The 22,473-nt window shown below is 40.7% G+C and overlaps 1 protein-coding gene across 4 annotated transcripts in view; it reads left to right on the plus strand.

Annotated features, from left to right (window-relative positions):
• The window catches only part of esrrga (estrogen-related receptor gamma a), a 184,640-nt gene that overhangs the window by 146,990 nt on the left and 15,177 nt on the right, over window positions 1-22,473 (plus strand). For 3 of the 4 annotated variants that reach the window (XM_042396235.1, XM_042396155.1, XM_042396274.1), the window contains 2 exons: window positions 1,236-1,346; window positions 4,248-4,430. In XM_042396235.1, the coding sequence (XP_042252169.1) occupies window positions 1,236-1,346; window positions 4,248-4,430 (294 nt within the window). The remainder of the gene's footprint in view (window positions 1-1,235; window positions 1,347-4,247; window positions 4,431-22,473) is intronic. The other variant, XM_042396332.1, reaches the window with a different exon arrangement.

A 22,473-nucleotide genomic window follows, 5' to 3' on the forward strand; every position in this document is an offset into this window, starting at 1 on the left:
TTATGAAAAGAAAGGGCAAGAATTGAAAGAGGGAGAGAAATACAACATGTTTAGTTGTGGCTGCTGTGGCTTTTAATTCACTTATCAGATGACTCAGGTATCAGTGTCAGTTTTTTCCCTGGATCTCTGTTGATGAAGATTTTGGTTTCGGTGGTGCTCTGACTTCCCATTTCTCTTGTATTAATTCAGATGGCACCACTGTTGCTGCTGCCAGAAATATAAAACTATCTTCCTGAGTGCCAGTGGATATTTTCCTGAGAATGATATGCTTGATTACATCAAATCAGCAAAACTAAATGTAAATGAAACATGGTAAAGGTTAAAATGTTGAGTCAAACGTAATCAATATTTATTTGTAGAAAAAGTGACTCTTGAAACTCTTGAAAATTCCTTGTCGATATAAAAGGAGTAAGAGAGAGACTAGTCAGACCCGTCTGCATTATGAGTCCCTCTTAGAAATGATTTGTTTATTAATGAAAGGTGTGTACAAAATATTCAGCTTAGGGATAGTTTTTAAATTTACGCAGCCCTCAGAGGTTCCTCCTCTCCTCTCCTCTCCTCCTCCAGGGTACATGACACCTCTGTCTTCCTTATCCATCTTTAAGTGGTAACCACGGTAACATCCAATCCCCTGAGAGATAGGCCTAATTAAATTAGGGCTCCTTTGTGTCAATTAATTAAGGAGACAGAGAGAGAGAGAGAGAGAAACAGAGAGACAGAAATTGGGCAAGAGACAGGAAAAGAGTAAGTCAAAGAGCTAGAGAGAGAGACGAGACAAGCCTTTTACACAAGTGGTGTGTTATGAATTAATCTTGTTGTACGATAAAAGAGGCAAGTGACTTTAGCAGGTGTCTGCATGTATAACATGCACACACATACTCACATGCATACACCACAGAAGCAGCACAGTTATCAGCACTTAACACCCAGACCTCATACGTGACCCTCCTCCAATCCACTTTCATGTCTTTTATTCGACATCTCTTTGTCTTAAACTCTTCTCTTTACATGCTTGTTCTCAATATGTAACCTGCCCCTGTTTTTTTTTTTCATCTCTCCCCCTCTTTCCCTTCATCTCCGCTCTCTGTCTATCCCTCTTACATACTGTGCGATTTCTGTTATTTTTCTTGCCTTGTTGTTAAGTCAAAAAAGATGAAGTCTCTCCTTGTTTTGTTTTCAAGCAAGTATCACACTGTGTATTGACACACACTTCCTCTCTCTGTTATTTCTCACAGGTGTTCGTCTGGACAGGGTTCGTGGTGGAAGACAGAAGTATAAGCGCCGGATAGATGCAGACAACAGTCCATACCTGAACCCACAGCTGGCTCTGCCACCCAAGAAGCCATGTAAGAACACACACGCACACACAATCAAACAAAACTGACTGGTAACAGTACATAAAATAGCTTTTTCTTGACCAATGGACAAGGATTTGCACACTGTCCTCAGTGTGCAGTCACTCACATTCTACAAACTGACATATGTGCTTTAGTGGCGAGAGCATGTGAGATTGTGTACAGAGGGAACACTGAAGAACATGCAATGCACAGTAAACAAGGAAGATCCTCCCTAGAAATTTAGAGAAATATTGTATTTTCACATTGATATTGTATCACTGTGTGCAGGCGGTGTACAAGTAATAGATAGGAGTCACTGTTTAGAGCCTAGAAGTACAATGAACTAGCTTTCCATCAGTATCTATCCTAATGGAGACAGTTGGATAGTAAAAACATTTACACACACATATAAATAGACACAAGGTGGTAAGAAGCCCATCTGTTTTGGACCAAGTTTATCTCCCTGTCTCTACTGCTACCAGTTTGGGGTCATAACATTTTATATGTGTAATATTTCACTATAAAGGTATTCATTTAGCTCCGGCTGGATTGGCTCTGTTTTTTAGAGAATGAAGCCATAGCCAAAGCCTGATGATTGAAAAATTAACAAGGGAGAGAGTGAGTGAGAGTGACGGAGAGGCAGGGGGAGAGAGAGAGAGAGAGAGAGAGAAAGAGAGAGAGAGAGAGGCTGAACCTAAATGAGAAGGTTTCTCAGAGAGATAGAGAAGAGGGGAGGGAGAGAAAGAAGTGGGGGAGGGTGGGGCAGCCAAAGCCCTAATCCGGATTAAATCCAATCTGGCAAGCACATCAAACTAGAGTTAGCTCTCTAGCTAACCGTCTGCTCACACACACACACACACACACACACACACACACACACACATGCGCGCGCAGTGCAGATTGAGCAGTGTTTAGCAGCTTGGTCCCCAAAGCCCATTTTGCTTAAAGCTGGAGCATATTCTGCTTTAGGCCAATATGCTGAATGGCTGCACGACAGCTTACCGGGACTTCTGCACTACTAATCATTGAAATGATGGGATAATGTAAGTGTGTGTACACTACAGTATGTGTGTGTCTCTAATGTATGTGTTTGCATACACAGTTCATGTTTGTGCTTCCGCTAACTAAATACCCAATTTTCCTTAAACTGATTAAGCAGTATTTAATTCTTTAGGCCTGTTGTTATTAGTATCAAGCATTTGTCACATTTTGGAAGAGAGTGATTTACGTAAATCATCAGTGATCACTCCAATTCCAGTTATTCAGACTGTAATCCCTAGTTTACTAACATAAAAACAAACCTACACTTGAGAACCAAAAAATATAGGGTTGATATAAACTTCCTACATCTCTCTTTTTCTTTCTCTCTCACACAGTCAATACACACACAACATCTCTCTGTCCCTCTGTCTCTCTCTCTCAGATACACGCATACAGCCTATCTATCTGTAGACCAATCCCTAGCCTCAGCGTCCTCATTGATTGTGTGAGGACAGAACAATAGCCCAGGGTTTGGAAATGGGCTTCCATTGATTCTAATTAGGGAAACATTAAATAAGATTTACCCACAGATACTGCAGTGTGACTGGGATAGGTTGGGTTCAAACAACCCTAGAGCTGGAGCTAGAGGGAAGAGGATGGAATAGATATATATATATGTAGTATATACTGTATATAGTATATACTGTATGTATATATATATATATATGTGTGTGTGTGTGTGTGTGTAACAGAATTGGGGGTGGAGAGTGTTAAATCAATACCCCCCTCCACCCCCCAAACTCTGCTTCACTCTCTCTTGCTGTTTATCTCTATCTAGCTGTCGCTCTCTCGACTCTTCCTGTCTGTCTTTCACAATCTATCCATGGCTCTATTTCTGCCTGTCTTCTCCCTTTTTTATTTTTTCCTGATCTTTCTCTTTCTCTAGCTCTCCCTCCTTAGCTCTTGCTCTTCTATCCTCTGTTATTATTCCCATGCTTGATTAGTCAGTGGATTAATTTGGAAGCAGGGTATCAGTCTGTTACTAATGGGCCATAGAGATCTCATCACCACATGTCACCATTACCAGCTGAGCTGTTTGGCTTTTAGTAGGCTATTATCTTTCCCTTCTGTATGTTTAAGCAAGCTTCTTAAGGCTGTGGTACAAAAGACAACATTTTGGGCAACCTGGATCACCAGCAGTAATCGCCTTTAATCACACCTTGGAGCATCTCTTAGTCTGGAAATGTTTCAACAATTTTTGGATCTTTTGTCAAGTGGATTTTCCTCTTTAGTCCTGCCAAATTACTGGAATCAACTAGATTATCTCTTGCTTGATTGTTAAAAACTTCCACAGGACTAGACATTGTAGTCAAGTATCCTCTTATAACACCTTGTTTCTGTTTCGTATTTTTATATGAAATGGCATAAAAACTGCAAACTGTCAGTAAACTGAAAATTACGGTATTATACTGTCTATAAAAAAGATTACATGTGTTGTTTAATCATTTTAATGGTTTAATTACATTTCAAGGTTTTTCAAAGTGCCAAACAAGTTTAACATTCTTCCAGTTGTACATTCATGTTTATATACATATTGTATATAAATTCATCACATATTGTCACATACTGAAAATATGTGTAACATCGAACATCATGATTGGTGTGTGCTGTATATTATACAGTATACTGAATTGTATTGTTTGTTGATTTGATGCAATATGTCTGTTTCTTTCTCCTAGTGTAATGGCTGCTTTTTTGCGATACCTTTAGACATATGTGTTACCTAGCAGACCATGTTATCAGGGACTTTGCATATGACCTTTCTCATTTTTGCACCGGATTGGTGTGGAACAGCTTGTTGCCTAATATGGCAAATATTCACCATCTCTCTGTCTCTGTGTCTTTCTCCTTGTCTGGTGGTCATGTCAGTTGCCTTTGGCTGCCTTGCAGATAACAAAATCGTCTCTCACCTGCTGGTGGCTGAGCCAGAGAAGATTTACGCCATGCCTGACCCAACAGTACCAGACAGCGACATCAAGGCCCTGACTACGCTGTGTGACCTGGCGGACAGAGAGCTAGTGGTCAACATCGGCTGGGCCAAACATATCCCAGGTAGGGAAATAAAATGCTGACCCCTGACTTTGACACTGAACCTAATCTGATTCCATGTTGAGATACATACAGTATATAAGTAAAACATTTTTTACTCATGCTGTGTGAGTTTCCAGAGAGAGTACAAGGTTAACATCAACCGCTCCAGATGTCGTTCAGACACACTTAGATAATGTACCCACAAGTACACCTGGTGCTAAGGCATGACCTTTCACCCTAATCCTTGCACCCAGACAGTCTGAACTGTTGACTCCTCCAACTGGCCAATCAAAAGTCCTCACTGGTATCACACCTTCCCACACTTAACACACACACACACACACAAAAATTCTGACCTTTTGAGCCAAACAGTGCAATCCCCTTACCTTTGATGTATTTTTGTGTGTGCGCGCTTGTGCGTGTCTTTGCCTGAAGTCACTGAACCATATATCTGATAAAGCCCTTTGAAACCACAAACTTTTCCCTTCTGAACTATGTATGTGCTGGTATTAAAAGTCACAGTTACAAAAAGTGTCATACAAATCATTGGGTGTTCAGTTCGAAGCAAACAAAAGCAGTCTCCAGTCAGTGATATGATTAATGTTCTACCTTCACTCATGGCTGCTACAATACAACATTGCATAATGTAGAGAAGATCACAAAGTATGTTTTGGCACATGCTGTTAATTTGTGTATTATGTGGTGAGTATCCATTTAATGTTTTGGTGTGGCAACAATCTTAACCTAATATGTCAAACTAGAGATCTTTACAACAGAAGGTAATGTAATAGAAAGAAAAATAATTAAATCTAAATAAAATATAATGAACATTCTGATGATAAAGCAGTGAATACTGTTCTTGAGATAAACACAGTTGAATTGTGATAACCTATAGCACATCTGTATCCCTCTTAAAGACCATCACTAAAAGAGAAGAAACTATTTTAAGCCGCTTAATGTCTGCTTAGCGCTCTTTTTCTCTCTTAATCTGGTAAGAATTGGATCTGGACTACGTACAAGATGAGATGATTGAAATAGATACAAATACACAAATCAGCCAAAACTAAAATAAATAATTTTTAAAAAAGAGAGCAAAAGACCAGGTTTGGGAATGAGGAATGTACGTAGCTGTAAAAACTAAAATGAAGAGTAAGACAGAGTATGAGACGTATGAGAGGGAGAGATGAAAACTATAATCTGGTTTTGGTTTTAGTGAGCGAGCCTGCTGTGACAGCAGAGAGGAGGGAAGAGCAGTGTCTCAGATTAACACAGATTAGCACAAAGATTAGTCCTATTGTCGTCCGGAATATGGTTATAGAATAGAATAGAAAATAAAAGAAGAGAATTGAATTACCTCCTGTTGCCACTGCTCAGACAGCATAGGGGGTTGTAACAGTATAGGGGGAAACACCAGATTAGAGGCATAAATACCATTCAGTCATGTTGCGTGAATCTATAACAATAAAGTCAATGGCATTGGATAACAGGGTCTCCAAATCACATGTATTATATCATATCAATAAATGTGAAAATAACAGGGAGAAAAAGAAAAAATGGATGGAGAGGGAGAGAAAGAGAGATGGGAATATACATTGCTTCTTGTTAGTGTATTGATCAATGTGCTGCTATATGGACAGTAAGCAGACATATATATTGATCCAGATACCAAGTATAGCCCTTTGAATATTTATTTTTCTCTTTCAAAACAACATATGGCCTGACTCCAATACTATCTGCTTTCCTCTAATCGGCCTGTGATGCTTTTTCCTCCTGTCACTCTCTCCATACCTCTGGGATGCACCTTGAACATAAAAACACAAAACGAACTCACAGACACACACAAATATACACGCAAACATGCACATTGTGTATTTTTAATGTATTGTTTTGCATTGGGTTTACTGTTTCCTTTACTCTCTACAAGTGCGTAGACTGAGTTAACCAGGTTATGTGCTGGGCTTAGGCTCTGTGTGTGTGTGTGTGTGTGTGTGTGTGTGTGTGTGTGTGTGTGTGCGCACGTTAGCGTGTGCGTGCAGCTTTCTGTGTGGAGGGAGCGAAGCGCAACGATTGCCTGGCGGTGGAGAGAAGATGGCGTGATTAGATGAACGAGAAAGGCAATCCACTGCTCACAGAGAAAGATAGAACTCTTCATCTTCCAAGTGTGTGCGTCTGTGTGTGCGTGAGTGAGTGTGTGTGATGTGAACACCTTATGAAATCCTCACTGTTTACAACACTGAACACTGATCTAGTACTAACACACACACACACACACAAACACACACACACACACACACACACACAAAGTGATCTACTGTTGGGTGGAAAGGATTGTCAGAGTGAAATACGCCTCCTCAACATTCTTTATCAGCCTCTTACACACACACACAAACACACACACAAAAGGCAAACAATAAAGAGACTACAGTGACATAAGTCTTGAATAGAATAGAATAGAATAGAATAGAATAGAATAGACCTGTTAACCTTCTTGGAGCTGTCTTGTTTCATGTCTTGTGAACTGTGTGTGTGTGTGTGTGTGTGTGTGTGTGTGTGTGTGTGTGTGTGTGAAAGAGAGAGAGAGACTGGCTATGCGCAGGGTGTACTTGTGAACACACGTGCACACATCTTTGCTCGCCATGGTACAGTAATTTTTTTAATCAAATTGATGGAGAGAGACAGAGAGACAAAGATAAAAAAGACAGAGGCAAAGAGAGGAGAGGTGAAGCCAATTTATGCTTCATGATATGGCTGCGCGGCGCTGCGTACACACACACACACACACACACACACACAGGCTGCTAACAGTGGTAACAACGTGTCAAGGCGAGCGCCAGGCAGCTAATTTGAAGTCATTAGATGTCTGCCGTACTGGCAACAATTTGTTACGCGCACACACGCACAAACACACACGCAAAAACACATCACATACACACACTGAGTTAAGAGCCGTCTGCGGATAGCGAGGAGGCTAAATTGTAAACTAATTTAAACATCACTCAGCGTTAGAGAGGCTGCCTGCAAGACAGGCCCCTGGATAACAAGGCTAGGGTGTGTGTGTGTGTGTGTGTGTGTGTGTGTGTGTGTGTGTGTGTGTGTGTGTGTGTGTGTGTGTGTGCATGTTGCTAGTCATGTTTGACACACAGACTCGCCCAACCTTAGAGACTTGTGACAACACACACACATATCTCTTTGATTGGTTCTTTTATTCTAAGGCTACATGTGTATGTGTGTGTGCACATTTCCATACTGATATGGCGTATATGCAAACATTTGATATGTCATTAGGAGAGGAAAATGAGGTTTCAGACAGAGTGTGTGTCTCTTGATATCCCACAAAGCTTAGGAAACTAACCCACACATGAATCTCACACATGCACTAGTGTGTGTGTGTGTGTGTGTGTGTGTGTAAAGAGAGAGATGAAACGCATTGAAATACACACAAACACAAAAACACTGACAAGTTTTAAAAGCCTTATGCTGGTAAAGACTGTGGGAAACGAGTGACCCCCTCAGACATACACACACGTACACGCACACACACAATACAGTATCATACAAATATATGAGCAGTATACCATCACACTCAGGAAACTGTGGGTATGTAGAAATATCATTGGAGTTATTATTCAGAGGGCGTGAAAGGCCTTGGTGTCCAATAATATGGATTAGTGAAGAGAAGATCTCATTTTAATAGCTCTCAAAAATACAACTCCAGTTGCATATTATGCTGCATGTCTTAGTCAAGTGTGTGTGTGTGTGTGTGTGTGTGTGTGTGTGTGTTTGAAGGAGGAACGAGGAGCGGTCAGGTGAGAGGAGGAGAAAAGCAAATATTTAAACAGGAGCGAATGAGAGTGAATTAAAAGAAAGAAAGGCCATTCAAAATGAGCCATTTATCTGCCTGTAGAATTAGTCTTTTCATCCTCTCTTTTCTGTTCTCTTACTCCCTCATCCCTTCTCTCTCTCTCTGTCTTTCTCCCTCACTCTCTCCCTCTCCATAATAACTAAATGACTACCGGGCAGTCATGCTAGCAGCTCTTATCTAGACCTGTGGACACAAAAGGGGAAAGACAGACAGGCGAGCACTTGACTTGACGAAAGAGCAAGGAACGAACAAATGAACGAATCAACGAACAAGAGCCAGAACCTATAACACAGTCTATTTTACCAGAACCAGGGGCCTTGCCATTAGTGCTTTTTTTTACACCCCCCTCCCCCATTCTTTCTTTATTCAAGAAAGAAATTGCTCTCAGGCCGCCCCACACTCCCCCCCACTATTCTCTTGCCTCCCTATCTCTTCTTACTTGCTCTTTCTTTTCTTACAGTCTTTCCCCTTCTCTTTCTTTCGTTCTCCTTTCAATTTTGACACTCAGGATAAGCGGTCTATGTGTCGGCAGTAACACAGTATGATTGAGCTGTAAAAATGGGGGAAGGGAGGTGAAGGAGGGTGGCTGTCGGTCCATTCATTTAATCGGTCTTTATGGAGATAGGGGAGAAAGGGTTTGAGTGGTGGTGGTGATGGGATAGTAGGTGAAGATGGAAGTCCTCTCGCGTCACGTTCTCCATGCTTCTCTCTATTTGTCCAGTAATTTATTGGCACGTCTCTTCTTTCTCTCTCTCCGTCTTACTCTCTGTTTGGATTTAGATATGAGCATGGGTATTGAAATACCTCATAGTGATGCTGAACGAAGAGCGAACATGATGTAGATGATTTGTAACCGCTGTCTCATGTCAGTGATGGTGATTGTTAGCAGCATCCCATAGAGTTTGACATTTGCTGCCACCAAGATGTTGCTTCTTCTCTGCTTCTGTCATGGGTTTTATTTTTAACTTAACCAATGACAGTAAAGATGCTGAGTGTGTTTGACTTGTTCTGCCATGTTACACTGAGAAAAACGTACGACTGCTTCCCTGTTTTATGTCATTGAGTAACCCAACGGATTACCTACATCATTCACACAGTGTGAAGTTCAGCGTAGAGGCCTTTAGTGATGGTTAGTGTTTAGCATTATTATGATGTACAAAACCATCATTTGCAATGACTTTGCACTTTGAATAAATTTGACTTTGATGATCTTGATGTGAGATTTGGCTTATGCACAGCAATTTGACTAAGCATTGATTAAATCAGGAAGACATTTCCTACAGCCCAGGTATTTTAAGGATATCTTTAAAACACTTAGTGCTTTTTGAAACACGCACATGCCAGAATGGCACTCTCCTTATTTCTAAAAAGCTGAGCAAGTAAGGCAGTACATTTCTCTCTAGCCACTTATTACATAATACCTGTGGAGTTCCTCAAGGCTCAATCTTAGGTCCCATTCTTCTTTTAGTCATACTGATGACAAAGAGTGCTGAGTGTTAACAGTACACAAGCAATGAAGCTCAATTAGAATAAACTTCAGAAGAAGTTTCATACTCTGACCTGCCCTAATATGTCGCACCAGATTCATAATGAACTTGAGTCCTTTTGTTGGTCAACAAACGTAAATCAATCTGCCAGAAATGTATTACTTTACTGTTTTATGATTATATTGTTATGATTTGTTTGCTATAGACATTAATAATTGTGATTCATATCACTATCAATGATGACATTACTTTGATTACTTACTCTGTGATTGTTGGGAAATATCCAGGAGAAAGGAAAGGAAGGAGAATGGTGAATTGAAGAGGAGAGATACAAGGGAGAGAAGGAAATGGAAGGAGAATGGAAAGCAGGGAGGTCACATACATTACCAGAGTATAACCTAGATACTCCCTAAGAGCCTTTAACACAATACTATTCTGACCCGGTGGCTAAATATCCCCCACCTCTTCAACCTCTCATGTGACCTTTCTCTTTCTCTCTCTCTCTACCTCTGTCTCTCTGTTGCTCTCCCTCTTTTTCTCCCTCTCTGACCTGACCTCCCACCCTCTCTCTCCATGGTATCCTTAACCTCTTCATTATAAGTCAACCTCATCTCTCAACCCCTTTCCCACCCACGCCTCCCACCTACCCTCTTAGCTCATCCCCCCAGCCAACCATCCTCATTCTCCTCCTTCTTGGTTCTGTCTGCATGTATCCCCTGCAGATACAGCAATCAGGGTTTGAGTCCAAATCCAGCTATAGATTTTGAAACAGTACGATCGACAGCCCATCAGTCTGATTGCTCATTCAAACGTGCCTTTGTACTAACAATGGTACAACATAGCCTTCTCAGTAAAACGTCCAATAAGCAAAGCCCTCCCTAATCTTTTTCTGTTGTGCTCCTTCTCTTTGGGCCATATAATAAATGGGTTTCATTTAGTGATTCAGTCAACCAGTCAACCTGTTTGCCATTCAGACTGCCAGAAAAGTCAGTCAGTTAGCCAATCAGTCAGTCAAGTAACTACACAGCCGGTCAATCAGGCAGAAAGACAGCCACTCAGTCACCAAATATTGATTAATAGAAGTGTCCTGCTCCTTTTAGCAAATCAAATGTTGAGTCTCAGCTGCCAAGGGGAACTTCTACATGCGCACACACTCACACACTTGCACATGAATACACATGGATATTCACATCCTTGACTGTGAATCTGCAGCTCACTAAATTAACTCTGACACTCATTATAACACTTCACAGTGAGCTCCAGAAGATGCAGAACAGCACTGTGTGTGTGTGTGTGTGTGTGTGTGTGTGTGTGTGTGTGTGTGTGTGTGTGTGTGTGTGTGTGTGTGTGGTGAGCGAGGAATGTAACAGCCCAGACTGGTGGTGATGTCACTCTTCTTCGGCCCTCCTCATTAAGTCTGGTGATGTCATCAATCAGCAAAGAGGTTGTTGGGCTTTGGGTCAGAGAGTGGTAAATCAGAAGAGAAACATCTCTCCACCACACTCACACACATACACACACACATACTCACGCACACACATTTCTCTCTTTCAATTGTTAAATCAATAAGCTTTATTGGCATGAAACTTTTGAAACAATATTGCCTCCTCCTGTCTATTTCTTTCCTTCCTCTTTGGTCCTCATTGCACTCCTCTCACTTCATCTTTCAGTCTGTCTCTCTCACTCCGTACCATTACCATTCTGCAATAAAATGCCAGGTCCAGTACACCTGTAAACTCATGAAAATGTACATATGGAATTACACACAGACACACACAGAGACGCACAAACAAATTTGCCCCCATTCTGTCGGCAAACACTAGTTCACCTTGACAATCGCAGCATGCTGGGTGCCTTCTCAACACACAAACACAACAGGCAACATACAATACATTCACATAGACACAAACAAGACATACAGTGTGTAGACATACAGTGTGTAACATGCACATGGGAGTATTCAAGAAAACAGAGTAAGTTTTTATAAGTAGTGTAGTCATGCAAAGAAAGATTTGTAGGAAAAGTTGAACATTTTTGAAACAAGTTTTAAAGGTGCAAATGTTTAATAAGTTAAATGTTATGGTAGAAAATTGAATTACAGGACTTTTGGAGATATTCACATGTAATGTCTGATAGTTGATCACATGATATCAATTCTGTGCATGAAGTGAATTAATCTAAGATGGTTTTCAGTTGCCTAAACATAACTATTAAAGCCATAATCAGCCTTTATTTGCTAGTTTAGTTAGATACTAAAGGGTTCAAACAATTATATTCAATCAATGTTTTGTTCTTATGCTGATTTGTTTTTAAAATACGCAATTCATAGGAGACAAGCTTGCTTTTGTAGCGTACCCTTTCCAGTCAGTAAAGTTGAAGAGGATAAGAAACTTTATGGGCAGCACTATGTCTTCTTTGATGTAATATAACTGACTCTGACTTTTCCATATTCTAACAAGATTCAACTCATAAATATGACTTTATTAGGATCTGAATTAGAATTTGATTTAGTCCCTTGCCTTGGTCAATTTTATTTCTTTTGTGCTCTCTGATATGTATCTTCATATGTGTGTTTCCAGTCGCTGTTGATTTTCTCTGAGCTCTGTTGGGCGTGTTTGATTTCCATTTCTGCTCATCCCTCAGCTACATAACACATTTAGAGGCTGATGCCTTGGTTTCAAGTATGTGTGTTTGTTTATGTGTGTGTGTGCGTGTGTGTTTCATTGTCCACATTGGTGCAAAACAGACATCTTATCTTCCAGTGCACCACCACCATGGCCACTTCTTGCAGCCCATACAAACAAACACACCCCTGTTTGCAGATGAAAACAAATATTGATGAAATCAAATTAGGAAAAGAATATTTGATATTTGATCTTAATGTTTGGATTAAGTTGGGCTTTCTTTATTGGATTAAGCCTGTGTGTGTGGAAGTATGTCATCAATACGAGAAAAGGGAGGAGGGAAAACATTTCCTTTTTCTGTGCATTGCTTTTCTTCTTTCTTGTCTTCTTTGTCTTTTTCTTGCATTGACTTTTTGTTCCAGTGTTTCTGTCATTCTAGTGCTTTGGGTAAAATATGATTAGATCTGCTAGGTGGTTTTAATCTGTGATCTTTTTTTTCTGATGTAGAAATCAAGAAAAAATCAACAAAACATTTTATAAAATTATCTTAAAAATGTTTCCCCACACCGCAATATGAATTGAATTTCCAAAATAGGACCCACATTTTGTTAAAATGAATGCAGCAGAACAGAGTGCCGAGGCATGATAACACTATAATACTGATAGTATTAGTCACTGCAATGCCTATGTACTTTACAATAAATAGATATGAAAACATTATATGTAAGCCATAAAAAGTGTCTCAGAAATGTTGCCTCCCACAGTTTCTTTGCTCTGTGGTGATGTATGATTAAGTTTTTTACACCAAATTTGATGTTTTGACGAATACACACACACACAAACGCACATACATATTCAGTGTCTGAGGGCACGTTCACTCTGTGTTGACTCTCCTGTCTGTCCGATGCCCTGTGTTTGTTTTGTCATCACAGTGTTGACAGTGCTTCCATGACGATGTGTCTATAATGACACTCAAACACACACACAGTTTTAGGGGCCTGCCTTAAAAAAAAACACACATTGTTTTGCACACACTCAACACATACATCCACAAAGAATAACACTTGTATTAGCTCCGTCAGGTCACACCTTGGTGGTGACACACACCTTATGCCTTTAGAGTAGAGCAACACACAACTCTTGCTTCACACATGGTACCAGCTGCCGCTGTCACTGCATCCATGTGTGTCACACATGTCAGACTGGCATTTAAAATGAAAAATAACTAAAAAAAAAAAAAAAAAAAAAAAGAAAAAACAGCTGTCACTTGAAGAGCAGTGGCAGCCTAAAGTAGTAGAGTAGTGTGCAAAAGGAAAATGTGGTAACAGTACCTGTACAAAGATAAGCACACAAGTGAATAAAATAACTGTAAATTATCATACTGATTTAAAAAGTGGCGTCTGATTAAAAAAAAAAGTTTTTTTTCTGAACAGCCTCTCATTAAAAGCATGCCTAATAGGTTTGATTCTAGTTTCTAAAACAATTTTGAGTCATGAAAGGCATTCAGTAGCTAGATGTGTTTCAGCTCAAGTAAAAGTGAGAAAAAAACACAAATATTGAAGTCGTGAGATTTGTGCTCAGCAGCCCATCGCTGTTTTTCTTATTAGTTTGATTACATTAGCAAATCAAATTCATTTGTCTATCAGCCTTTGAGACACAGACTGCAATCTGAGTACACTGACTAATCTGCATCAAATAATGTCTGTCACAGACACACACACAAAACACACACCAGAGAAGCCAAATACATAGATAGGCATGCACACAAGCCTGCGTACACAAACACATACATCAAAAACACACCCGTTAACACACAAATGTACACGTCTAAACGCACAGAGACCCACACGTACACATAGCCACACAGTGTATGTGCACAAATACACACACACACACACACGGGCGTGCACAGTTTTATAATATGTGACATCAGATGAGCAGTAACAAATAAATCAGCACACCATCTGAGCCCATCATCATCTAAGTCATCACTAGCAAACAGTCAGCTTTTACTACTTTCAATTTGCTTTTGTGTTTGTGTGTGTGTGTGTGTGTGTGTGTGTGTGTGTGTGTGTGTGTGTGTGTGTGTGTGTGTGTGTGTGTGTGTGTGTGTGTGTGTGTGTTTGAGAAAGAGCAAGAGAGGCAGAGAGAGAGAGAGATGATGTGATGTGATATGATATGATATGCTAGCGGGGCATAAAGATAGATGATCATAATTACGCACAGGCCAAACTCCATTTCAAATCATCATCATCCTATTCTATCTGTTAGAGCGCACATGTACACACACACACACACACACACACACGCACACGCACACTCATACACACATACCAAAAGCAATATAAAAAGTTCACACACACATACAGCACACATACATATAGAGATTCACAGACACACATATCACACACCTATGCATGCAGCAAATCTAGTGGAAGGAGGGACAGGCTTGTCATGGCATCACATTATTTCTGTCGGTTCATGCAAAGTTCACAGACAGGCATGAAATAGTTATTCTCTCTCTCTCTCTCTCTCTCTCTATTTATGTATTTACCTTTCCTTACTGTTTTCTGTCTGCATCTACCCTTTTCTCTGGTTTGTCTTTTTCTCATCCCTTTTTCTTATTCTCTCTCCTCAGTCCCTCCGTTTCTCCACCTACCATTGTTCCTCCCTTCTTCTTTCCTCTCTTTCTCTCACCCCCTTTATTGCTCCTCACCTTCTTCCTTCTTTCTCTTCTCTCTCTTTTTGCTCTTCCCTCTACCACCTTGCCCCTTTCTTCTCCCTCTCTCTCTTTCTCTCTCTCTCTCTTTCTTTCTCTCTCTCCCGTCCTCCATCCATCGTTCTTAAATAGTCTGGGGGATTCATCCTTTCCATCAGGGAATAAGCAGGTGGGAAAATGGGATTGGAGCGTGCCTGTCACCAGCTGGGGACGACTTATGGCCTGTGCACACACAACAAACACACACACACACACACACACACACACACACACACACAGGGAAATTATAGAAATATTATATACATATAAAAACACAAAAAACAGGCACACCTCATGCACATATACAAGAAAACACCTGCAAATAGGCTGAGCCTGCCCCTTTACCTGTCCTGACGGTCAAATTTGCGAGAATAACTCAAGGCATAAACTTGCTAAATGTTCTTTGTGTTCAGTCTGAACAAACCTGTAAGGAAACAGAAACTCAGACAGGATGCCACATGATCAAAATACTGCTGTGACATGGTATACTACACTCCACATGTTTGTCTCTTCACTTCGTCTTTTTCAAGTTCAAATACAACTTAATTGTGTTCACTCTCAACTGTTGACTTATTTCTTATTTTTAGATATTCAAAGATCTACATTGAAAACTCTGTGTGTGTGTGTGTGTGTGTGTGTGTGCGTGCGTGCGTGCATGCAGCAATACATCCCTATATACGTGTGTCACTTCCCACCTGCTATGTGGCAAAGGACCATGAGCTGTAGTCTCAGTGCTTCATCGTGCATTCACATGTACACACAAAACACACACAGCAGTAATAATGCGTGTATTTTTGTGTCTATTTAATCTTGATGGGATGTTTCATCTGCAGGCTGCTATCACAGCTGGCTGCCTTATTGTCTGGGTCAGACTGATGGGGATGTGTGTGAGTGTATGTGTGTCTCTTTGTGTGTGTGTGTGTGTGTGTGTGTGTGTGTGTGTGTGGGCGGGCTTGCCTGTATGCACATTTTCCAGTTTTCCAGTTTGTGTCCCTCTATTTTGTCTGCATACACGTGTATGTACCTACAACTGTTTGTGTGCCCTTATGAGAGCAGACACATTTCTCTTGTGCATCTAAATGCTACATATCTACATGAACAATATCTACAAACAGTATGCAAGTGTGTGCATTGTGCATGTGTGTGTGCTGTCCATCAAGCCACACACACAGCCGTACCAAACCATTGGCTTGGTTGCTGATGATGACATATGAGTTCCTGGCCTTGGTAATGGCTGTTAAATCTCATAATTACACGCTTCTTTATTGCAATGCATAATGACCCCGCAGCACTATTGGACAATTAATTAAGATTTTCAGCCCAGGCTTTTTCAGGCCCAGATGAGGAGGTGGAATGAGGTCTAATGTTCTTGTCTTCGAGCTAGGACATTAAGGCATGATGCTGTAGGGAAGAAGGCTGTTTCTCTGTGTGCATTCGTTTTCATCTCTGTCTTTCTCTCAGTCTGTCTCTCTCTCTCTCTTCATTCCTCTGTTGTTGAACCCTCAATGCTTGTCCTGGATGATGATATTTGAGACCATATCTCTAATCTGTGAATGGTAAATTAATCCCTGTGGAGTTTCTACGGTTCTCTCTATGGAAAGCTACGGGGGATTAGGAAGATAGAATCAACACAGCCTCATAATCTCATATACAGACACCTGGCCGGGACAGAGACCATTGGGTTTTGTTTTAAAGCCACAATCAGCAAATTTTTATTCATATATCAATAGTGTTCTAGCAAAGAAAAAACAATTGTTGAACAGTTTCTACAAAAATGTAGAAACTGCCCACAAATCTGTCTCTTTGAATTTTTTATGCAAAATGATGTTTGTGACAGTGATAGAGAAGATAAAGTTGACATTAAAGAATTTTATTTCATCATCTTTTGTCCAATTTGACAATAAAAGCTGCGTCCTGCCCAAGGGTCTAGATAGCAGAGCATCCCATTTGATGATGCTTGGACTATGGATTTTGTCTTTTCAGGAGAATATGTTATCGCAGGATATTGTTCTGAAAAGGTAATCCGACGAGAGATCAATAGACTGTCACAACCCAGTTAATTGAACAAGCTGGGAAAATGAATTCATCACAGACTAGATATAGACAGATAGAAAGATAGATAGATAGATAAATAGATAGACAGAGCTCTCCTTTTCACCATTTCCATGTAGAGAAATAGTGGTGATGAAATCCTTAAAATTTGGATTTGGTGCACAGTATTGCCAACAAAGAGGGACTCGTTCTTTGTGTGTCTCATGACACCACAGACATGCTGTGACTTTCCCTGAGGTATAGATTTTGATGTAAGGTCTAATCAGTGTCTTGGTGTGTTTCCTGACGAAGCTCTTGGGTAAGTGGCAAAATATCTTTAAAACAAATCTGGCTGCATTTTACTGAGTCCAATATCCCAGGACCCAGAAATTTTAGACAAACAAATATCCACATTATGTCCTCTTTATTCTTAATATCTGATTACTTTTTTTCCAACACCTTTTTGACCATTTTTCAACTCTCGTTGTCTGTTTTTTGTCTGCAAAACTGTCTGTCAGCAGTGTCTGTGTGTGTGTGATAGTGAGACAGAGAGCGTTGGTGTGTCTAAGCTTCTCAGTTGTGTGTACACATGGTTAATTCCCCTGACAGATTTTTGCACACATGCACATGCTCACACACACACACACACACACAAAGTGGTCATTCCTGCCTGCATCAGCATTGTATTGTTGGAGGGAAGGGCAGGATGCAGAGGTAGAGGATGAAAGGAGGATGGACGGATTGAGTGAAAGAAAAAGTTAAGAAGGAAGATAAGAAAACCAATGCTAGAAAACAGAAACTGGAGAAATTAGTTATTGTACACAAGGTTTATTTCTCTAATAAATTCTCAAGCAGAGCGGAACATTGTCACACAGTCAATAGAGTCAAGAAGACATGGCCCCAGCGGAGCTAGCACTGGCACATGCCTGCACACACTCACTCACACACTCTTTGACACAGCCCTGGTGGAGCTAGAAGTGGGTAATTAAAATGTAAATATTGATATTTTATCATTTGAAACAGCTCCACTGCAATGCTCTTAATGTCACTCCATCTGCCGTCTCCACAGAGACTTGGGGTTGCCCTCGACGATCGACTGCCCCCACCCAAGCAACCCCGCCACGGCAACAGCTACAACACTCGACAACCATCTCCGTGTTGCCACGTTTCCATTTTGGGTCTAATTAAGTGTTAAATATTAGCACCCGCAACCACAGAGGCAGCACACACCACACATGCACACACAGCGAATACAACACACAGTCCTCCTCTCCTCTGCTGTCTCTCCCTATCATGCACACACACACATACACACACACACAAACTCACAGAGCACTCATCTCCACTACAGCAATGGGAAGATTTTAAGTGTTAATCTTGCAGTGCTGCTGATGGTGTCTAATGTATGCAATTAACAGTCAGCCAGGGCTGAGGGTTTGGTAATTAGCTGGCTGTTCACACTGATTAGAGGCTACCGCAACCCTATGACTGCTCCACTCTCCCCGAGGCCGCACAGAGAAAAATGGGGGATGTGGTTGAAGGAGAGGGGGAGGGTGGAAGGGTAAAGAAATAGAGAAAAGATATTTTGGCCAACAATATGAGAGGGGATGAAGGTGAAGGTGATTACGCAGGCTCGTGTGTTAGAGAAATGACTGATTTTGTATCAGATTCATTCCATATTTGTCAATAAAATGTCGGTCCGTATTGTCTATTATTACTTGACTGTAACTCAAAACAAATGCAGACACGGTTGAGTCAAACAGGCATTATTTTTTTTACAATAAAATAAGATTAACCATCAGCAAAACCTGACCCTAAAACTGGTCTTCAACAAGACCGTTTCAGATTACAAACAACACCAAATCATGTAACAAAGTAAACAAAGCAGTGTGACTTTAATTGTTGAAGGACTCTATTCTCACTTTAAATAATTCAACATAACCTGAACACACACAAAAAATCTGACCAAAACCTGACCCAGATAGAAGTGACAACAATTTATATGAACAAAATTTCATACTGTTAGAACATGAACTGAATACTGTATTTTTGAGAAGAGAGACATATGGAGGAAAGATGCTAAAATCAATCACTCACTGTCTTGTTTTTGGTACATACAAACAACAAGACACTGAGTGTAGAAAACATAGCGGCACATTAGCTTCAATATCCCAGAATGCAGAGGATTTCTGGTCAATTTACGTGCTCCCAGTTCATGATGGTCTGCAGGTGGTTTCAAATACAACAGTGGTTATTGCACCTGATTGGGAAGTGTTCATTTTCAGTGGCCTCAGTTTCCTTAGTCTTTATGCACCCAGTGGAGATAGACATATCACTGTGCATGCAGCAAAACTAGTGGAAAGAGGGACAGACACACAGTTCTGATACACTGGTAGGATTTTGATAGAGCAAAGCATAGTAATTTTTCTGAAAATGAAAGATAAAACTCAATTTATGAAATGCACTTTCATATAGTATCATCTCTATGTATTGTATTGAGCAAAGTGTCAATACACGTATGTATACAAGTGTATAAGAGTGTGTGTGTGTCCTATGTGTAAGTGTGTCTTTAAGCCCTTCTAAATTAGCTGGTTCTCTGGGTAGATTTGTTTCCATCTCGTTGCGCATCTCTGTGTAATTGGGTCAGCTGGTGGATGTGTGTGTGTATGTGTGTGTGTGTGTGTGTGGATCTTGTGTGTGTTGTTTCAGCATGGCCAAAGCCATCACAGGGGGTCTGTGTTCATTTGGGCTGGCGTCTGGCCGTATGGTACAAAACAGTTTGAGGTGTGCACGCAGACACACACAGAAACACACACTCAAACATACCCTGAAAAAGCATCACAAGGGAGCACTTGCGTTACACAGCATGCAACAATGTGCCCAGTAAAACAAATTTAAACACAAACATGTACAGAAAGTGGTATGAGAGAGAGAGCACTGGAGCCATGTAACACAGCGCATACAGAACAAACAGACACACACATGCAGGGCAGCGATGTGCTGGTAACTGCTGGAAACTTCACGTGTCCTAATGCAATCTCTATCTCAGTGGGCCAGGAGACTTAAATCTGTCCCCTGCAGAACACAATACGTGTACACGCTGCACATAGACAATCCTCTGTTCTCCTCTCAACTACAATCATAAAACAGTTTACAACACAGTTATCATTCCTGACTGAAGGAAATACCGCTTTTAAAATCCTTTCTCCTGAAACGACAGTATTCTTTCTCCTACAGTACACATCTAGATTCCCTAAGAGTGGTTAGTGTGAATTCAATTTTGCTGCATTGTGTTACATTTCTGTGACAATGTGTGAAGCTTATTCTTACTCTCTTGAGTGTGTGAATCTTTGCTGTTACATTGTTGAGACAGACTGAGAAGTTTCTTGTTAAACGTGTCCCGAGGCCATGATCATATAGGACAGAGCACAGTGTCATTGGTAACAGAGTAAGCAGGTGCTCAAAGTGTGCGAGGCCCACTACAAGTATGCAGATGGACCACCATATGTATTCATAATATTTGTTTAGGGCTATAATTGCAAATTACAGCTACCATGTCAGCTTTTCACAAACATAAACACACCGTAAAAGCAAAGAAAACATGGCTGAAATATGGTTATTTGAGGGTAAGATTGAACATGCATGTTTTATCTTTTTTAAATGTCCACTCAAATACTCTCTCTAATATATAGAGGCAGGCAAAACCACTAAAAGCAGCTTCAAAGCAGATTTAAAAGGTAACCTGTGGTTGAGATATAATATGACAAAGAAGCCAAATCATTTCCATGTCTATAAAGCTACTGGCCAGTTAATGTTTTATAAAACCCTGAGCCTAAACCCTCATGCTGGGTGACACTGACTTAATATGTAACACCACCAATAACTACTCAGCTTGATGAAGTTGTGAAGTGCTTTGGAGGTACAAATTTCACTAGTACACACAATGCGAGACAGACTGCCCCGGTGCTATTTGCCTATTCTGTCCAAGCTACAGTCTCACGCTAGGTTCAGTGGGTAGTTGGTTCATTCAGATCAAATGTAGTCCAGTAACTCTGAGTTAACCTGCTTCTCTGCTGGCAGCACCATGACCATGTAAACACACATTCTCACTGGGACCCTCTCTCTCTCTTCCTTGTATGCTGTCAGCTCCAATGCAGGAAAGGAAATTGAACCAATCCAACAATGAAAGAGGTGTTGTCAGTGAAAATATCTTTTTTTGTGTGTGTGTATTATTTCTTTGTTATTCATGTCAGTGTTTTTGGCATCAGATACACAAACTTTCCAGAGGAAATAACATCCAAATGTCTACTAAAAGTCAGAATCCTGTTTTTCTCTTTAGTGATAGTATGTTAAGACAAGTCGTGTGTTAATAACTGGGACCAGATCAGTATTGCAGCCAGTTTTCACACCTGTCACATTAATGCACACACACACAGGCACAGAATAGCCTTCTTTGATTCATCAGTTATAGCAGATGTACATAGACACTATAACACAGACTCACGTGCACATAGAAATATCCTCACAAATGCCACAAACTGTACACACACAAGTGAGCAGGTACTTATGAGCATCACAATCGGCTCTCACTGGTTCCCATTTGCCCTGTAACCACGAGAAAACAAATATAGGCCTCCTGGATATGTGTGTTTGTGTGTGTCTGTGCAGCAACTGGGGCGTGAGAGAGGGCTATCCTGTGTGTGTGTATGTCTGTGCCAGACTGTTGTGCGGTCTCCGGTGTAAACGTGCAGTCAGGACTCATTTGGCAGACAAACAGGCCGCAGGGTGGCTGGGGAATCGACGTGTGTTTGTGTGTTTGTCTTTATGTGTGTATCTGATAGAGCAAAGGGAAGAGAAAAAAAGAAAGAGAGCGCGAGAGCAAGCAGTGGAGGTTAAGTCTGCATGACTGCACTGCAGCCTCTTTCTGTCAGGCCAATGTACTGTATGGCACACACACATACACTCACACACACACACATACCTACGCACACTCTCTTTCTCTGCACCTTCATAGATACAGTACAATCAAGTGCACTCATATTTTAGCAGACACGCCCAAACACAAGTACACACACAAACACATATATAGATAGAGATCATTAACTTGACCTCATGCGTCCCCTACTCCTTATCAAACATTATGTACACACTTGTGTTTGGTAAAAACAGAATTAACATCCAACCCTGTCGCCAAAACCTAAATATATTACTGAATGGTTTTACCAAATGGGAGGAAGCATAAATGTTGCCTGGGTTATTTTCATTGGCAACAGATCCAGTCCAGGAAGTGTTACATTTCTAT

This window comes from Thunnus maccoyii, chromosome 1 (genome assembly GCF_910596095.1).
Source record: "Thunnus maccoyii chromosome 1, fThuMac1.1, whole genome shotgun sequence".
NCBI lineage: Eukaryota > Metazoa > Chordata > Actinopteri > Scombriformes > Scombridae > Thunnus > Thunnus maccoyii.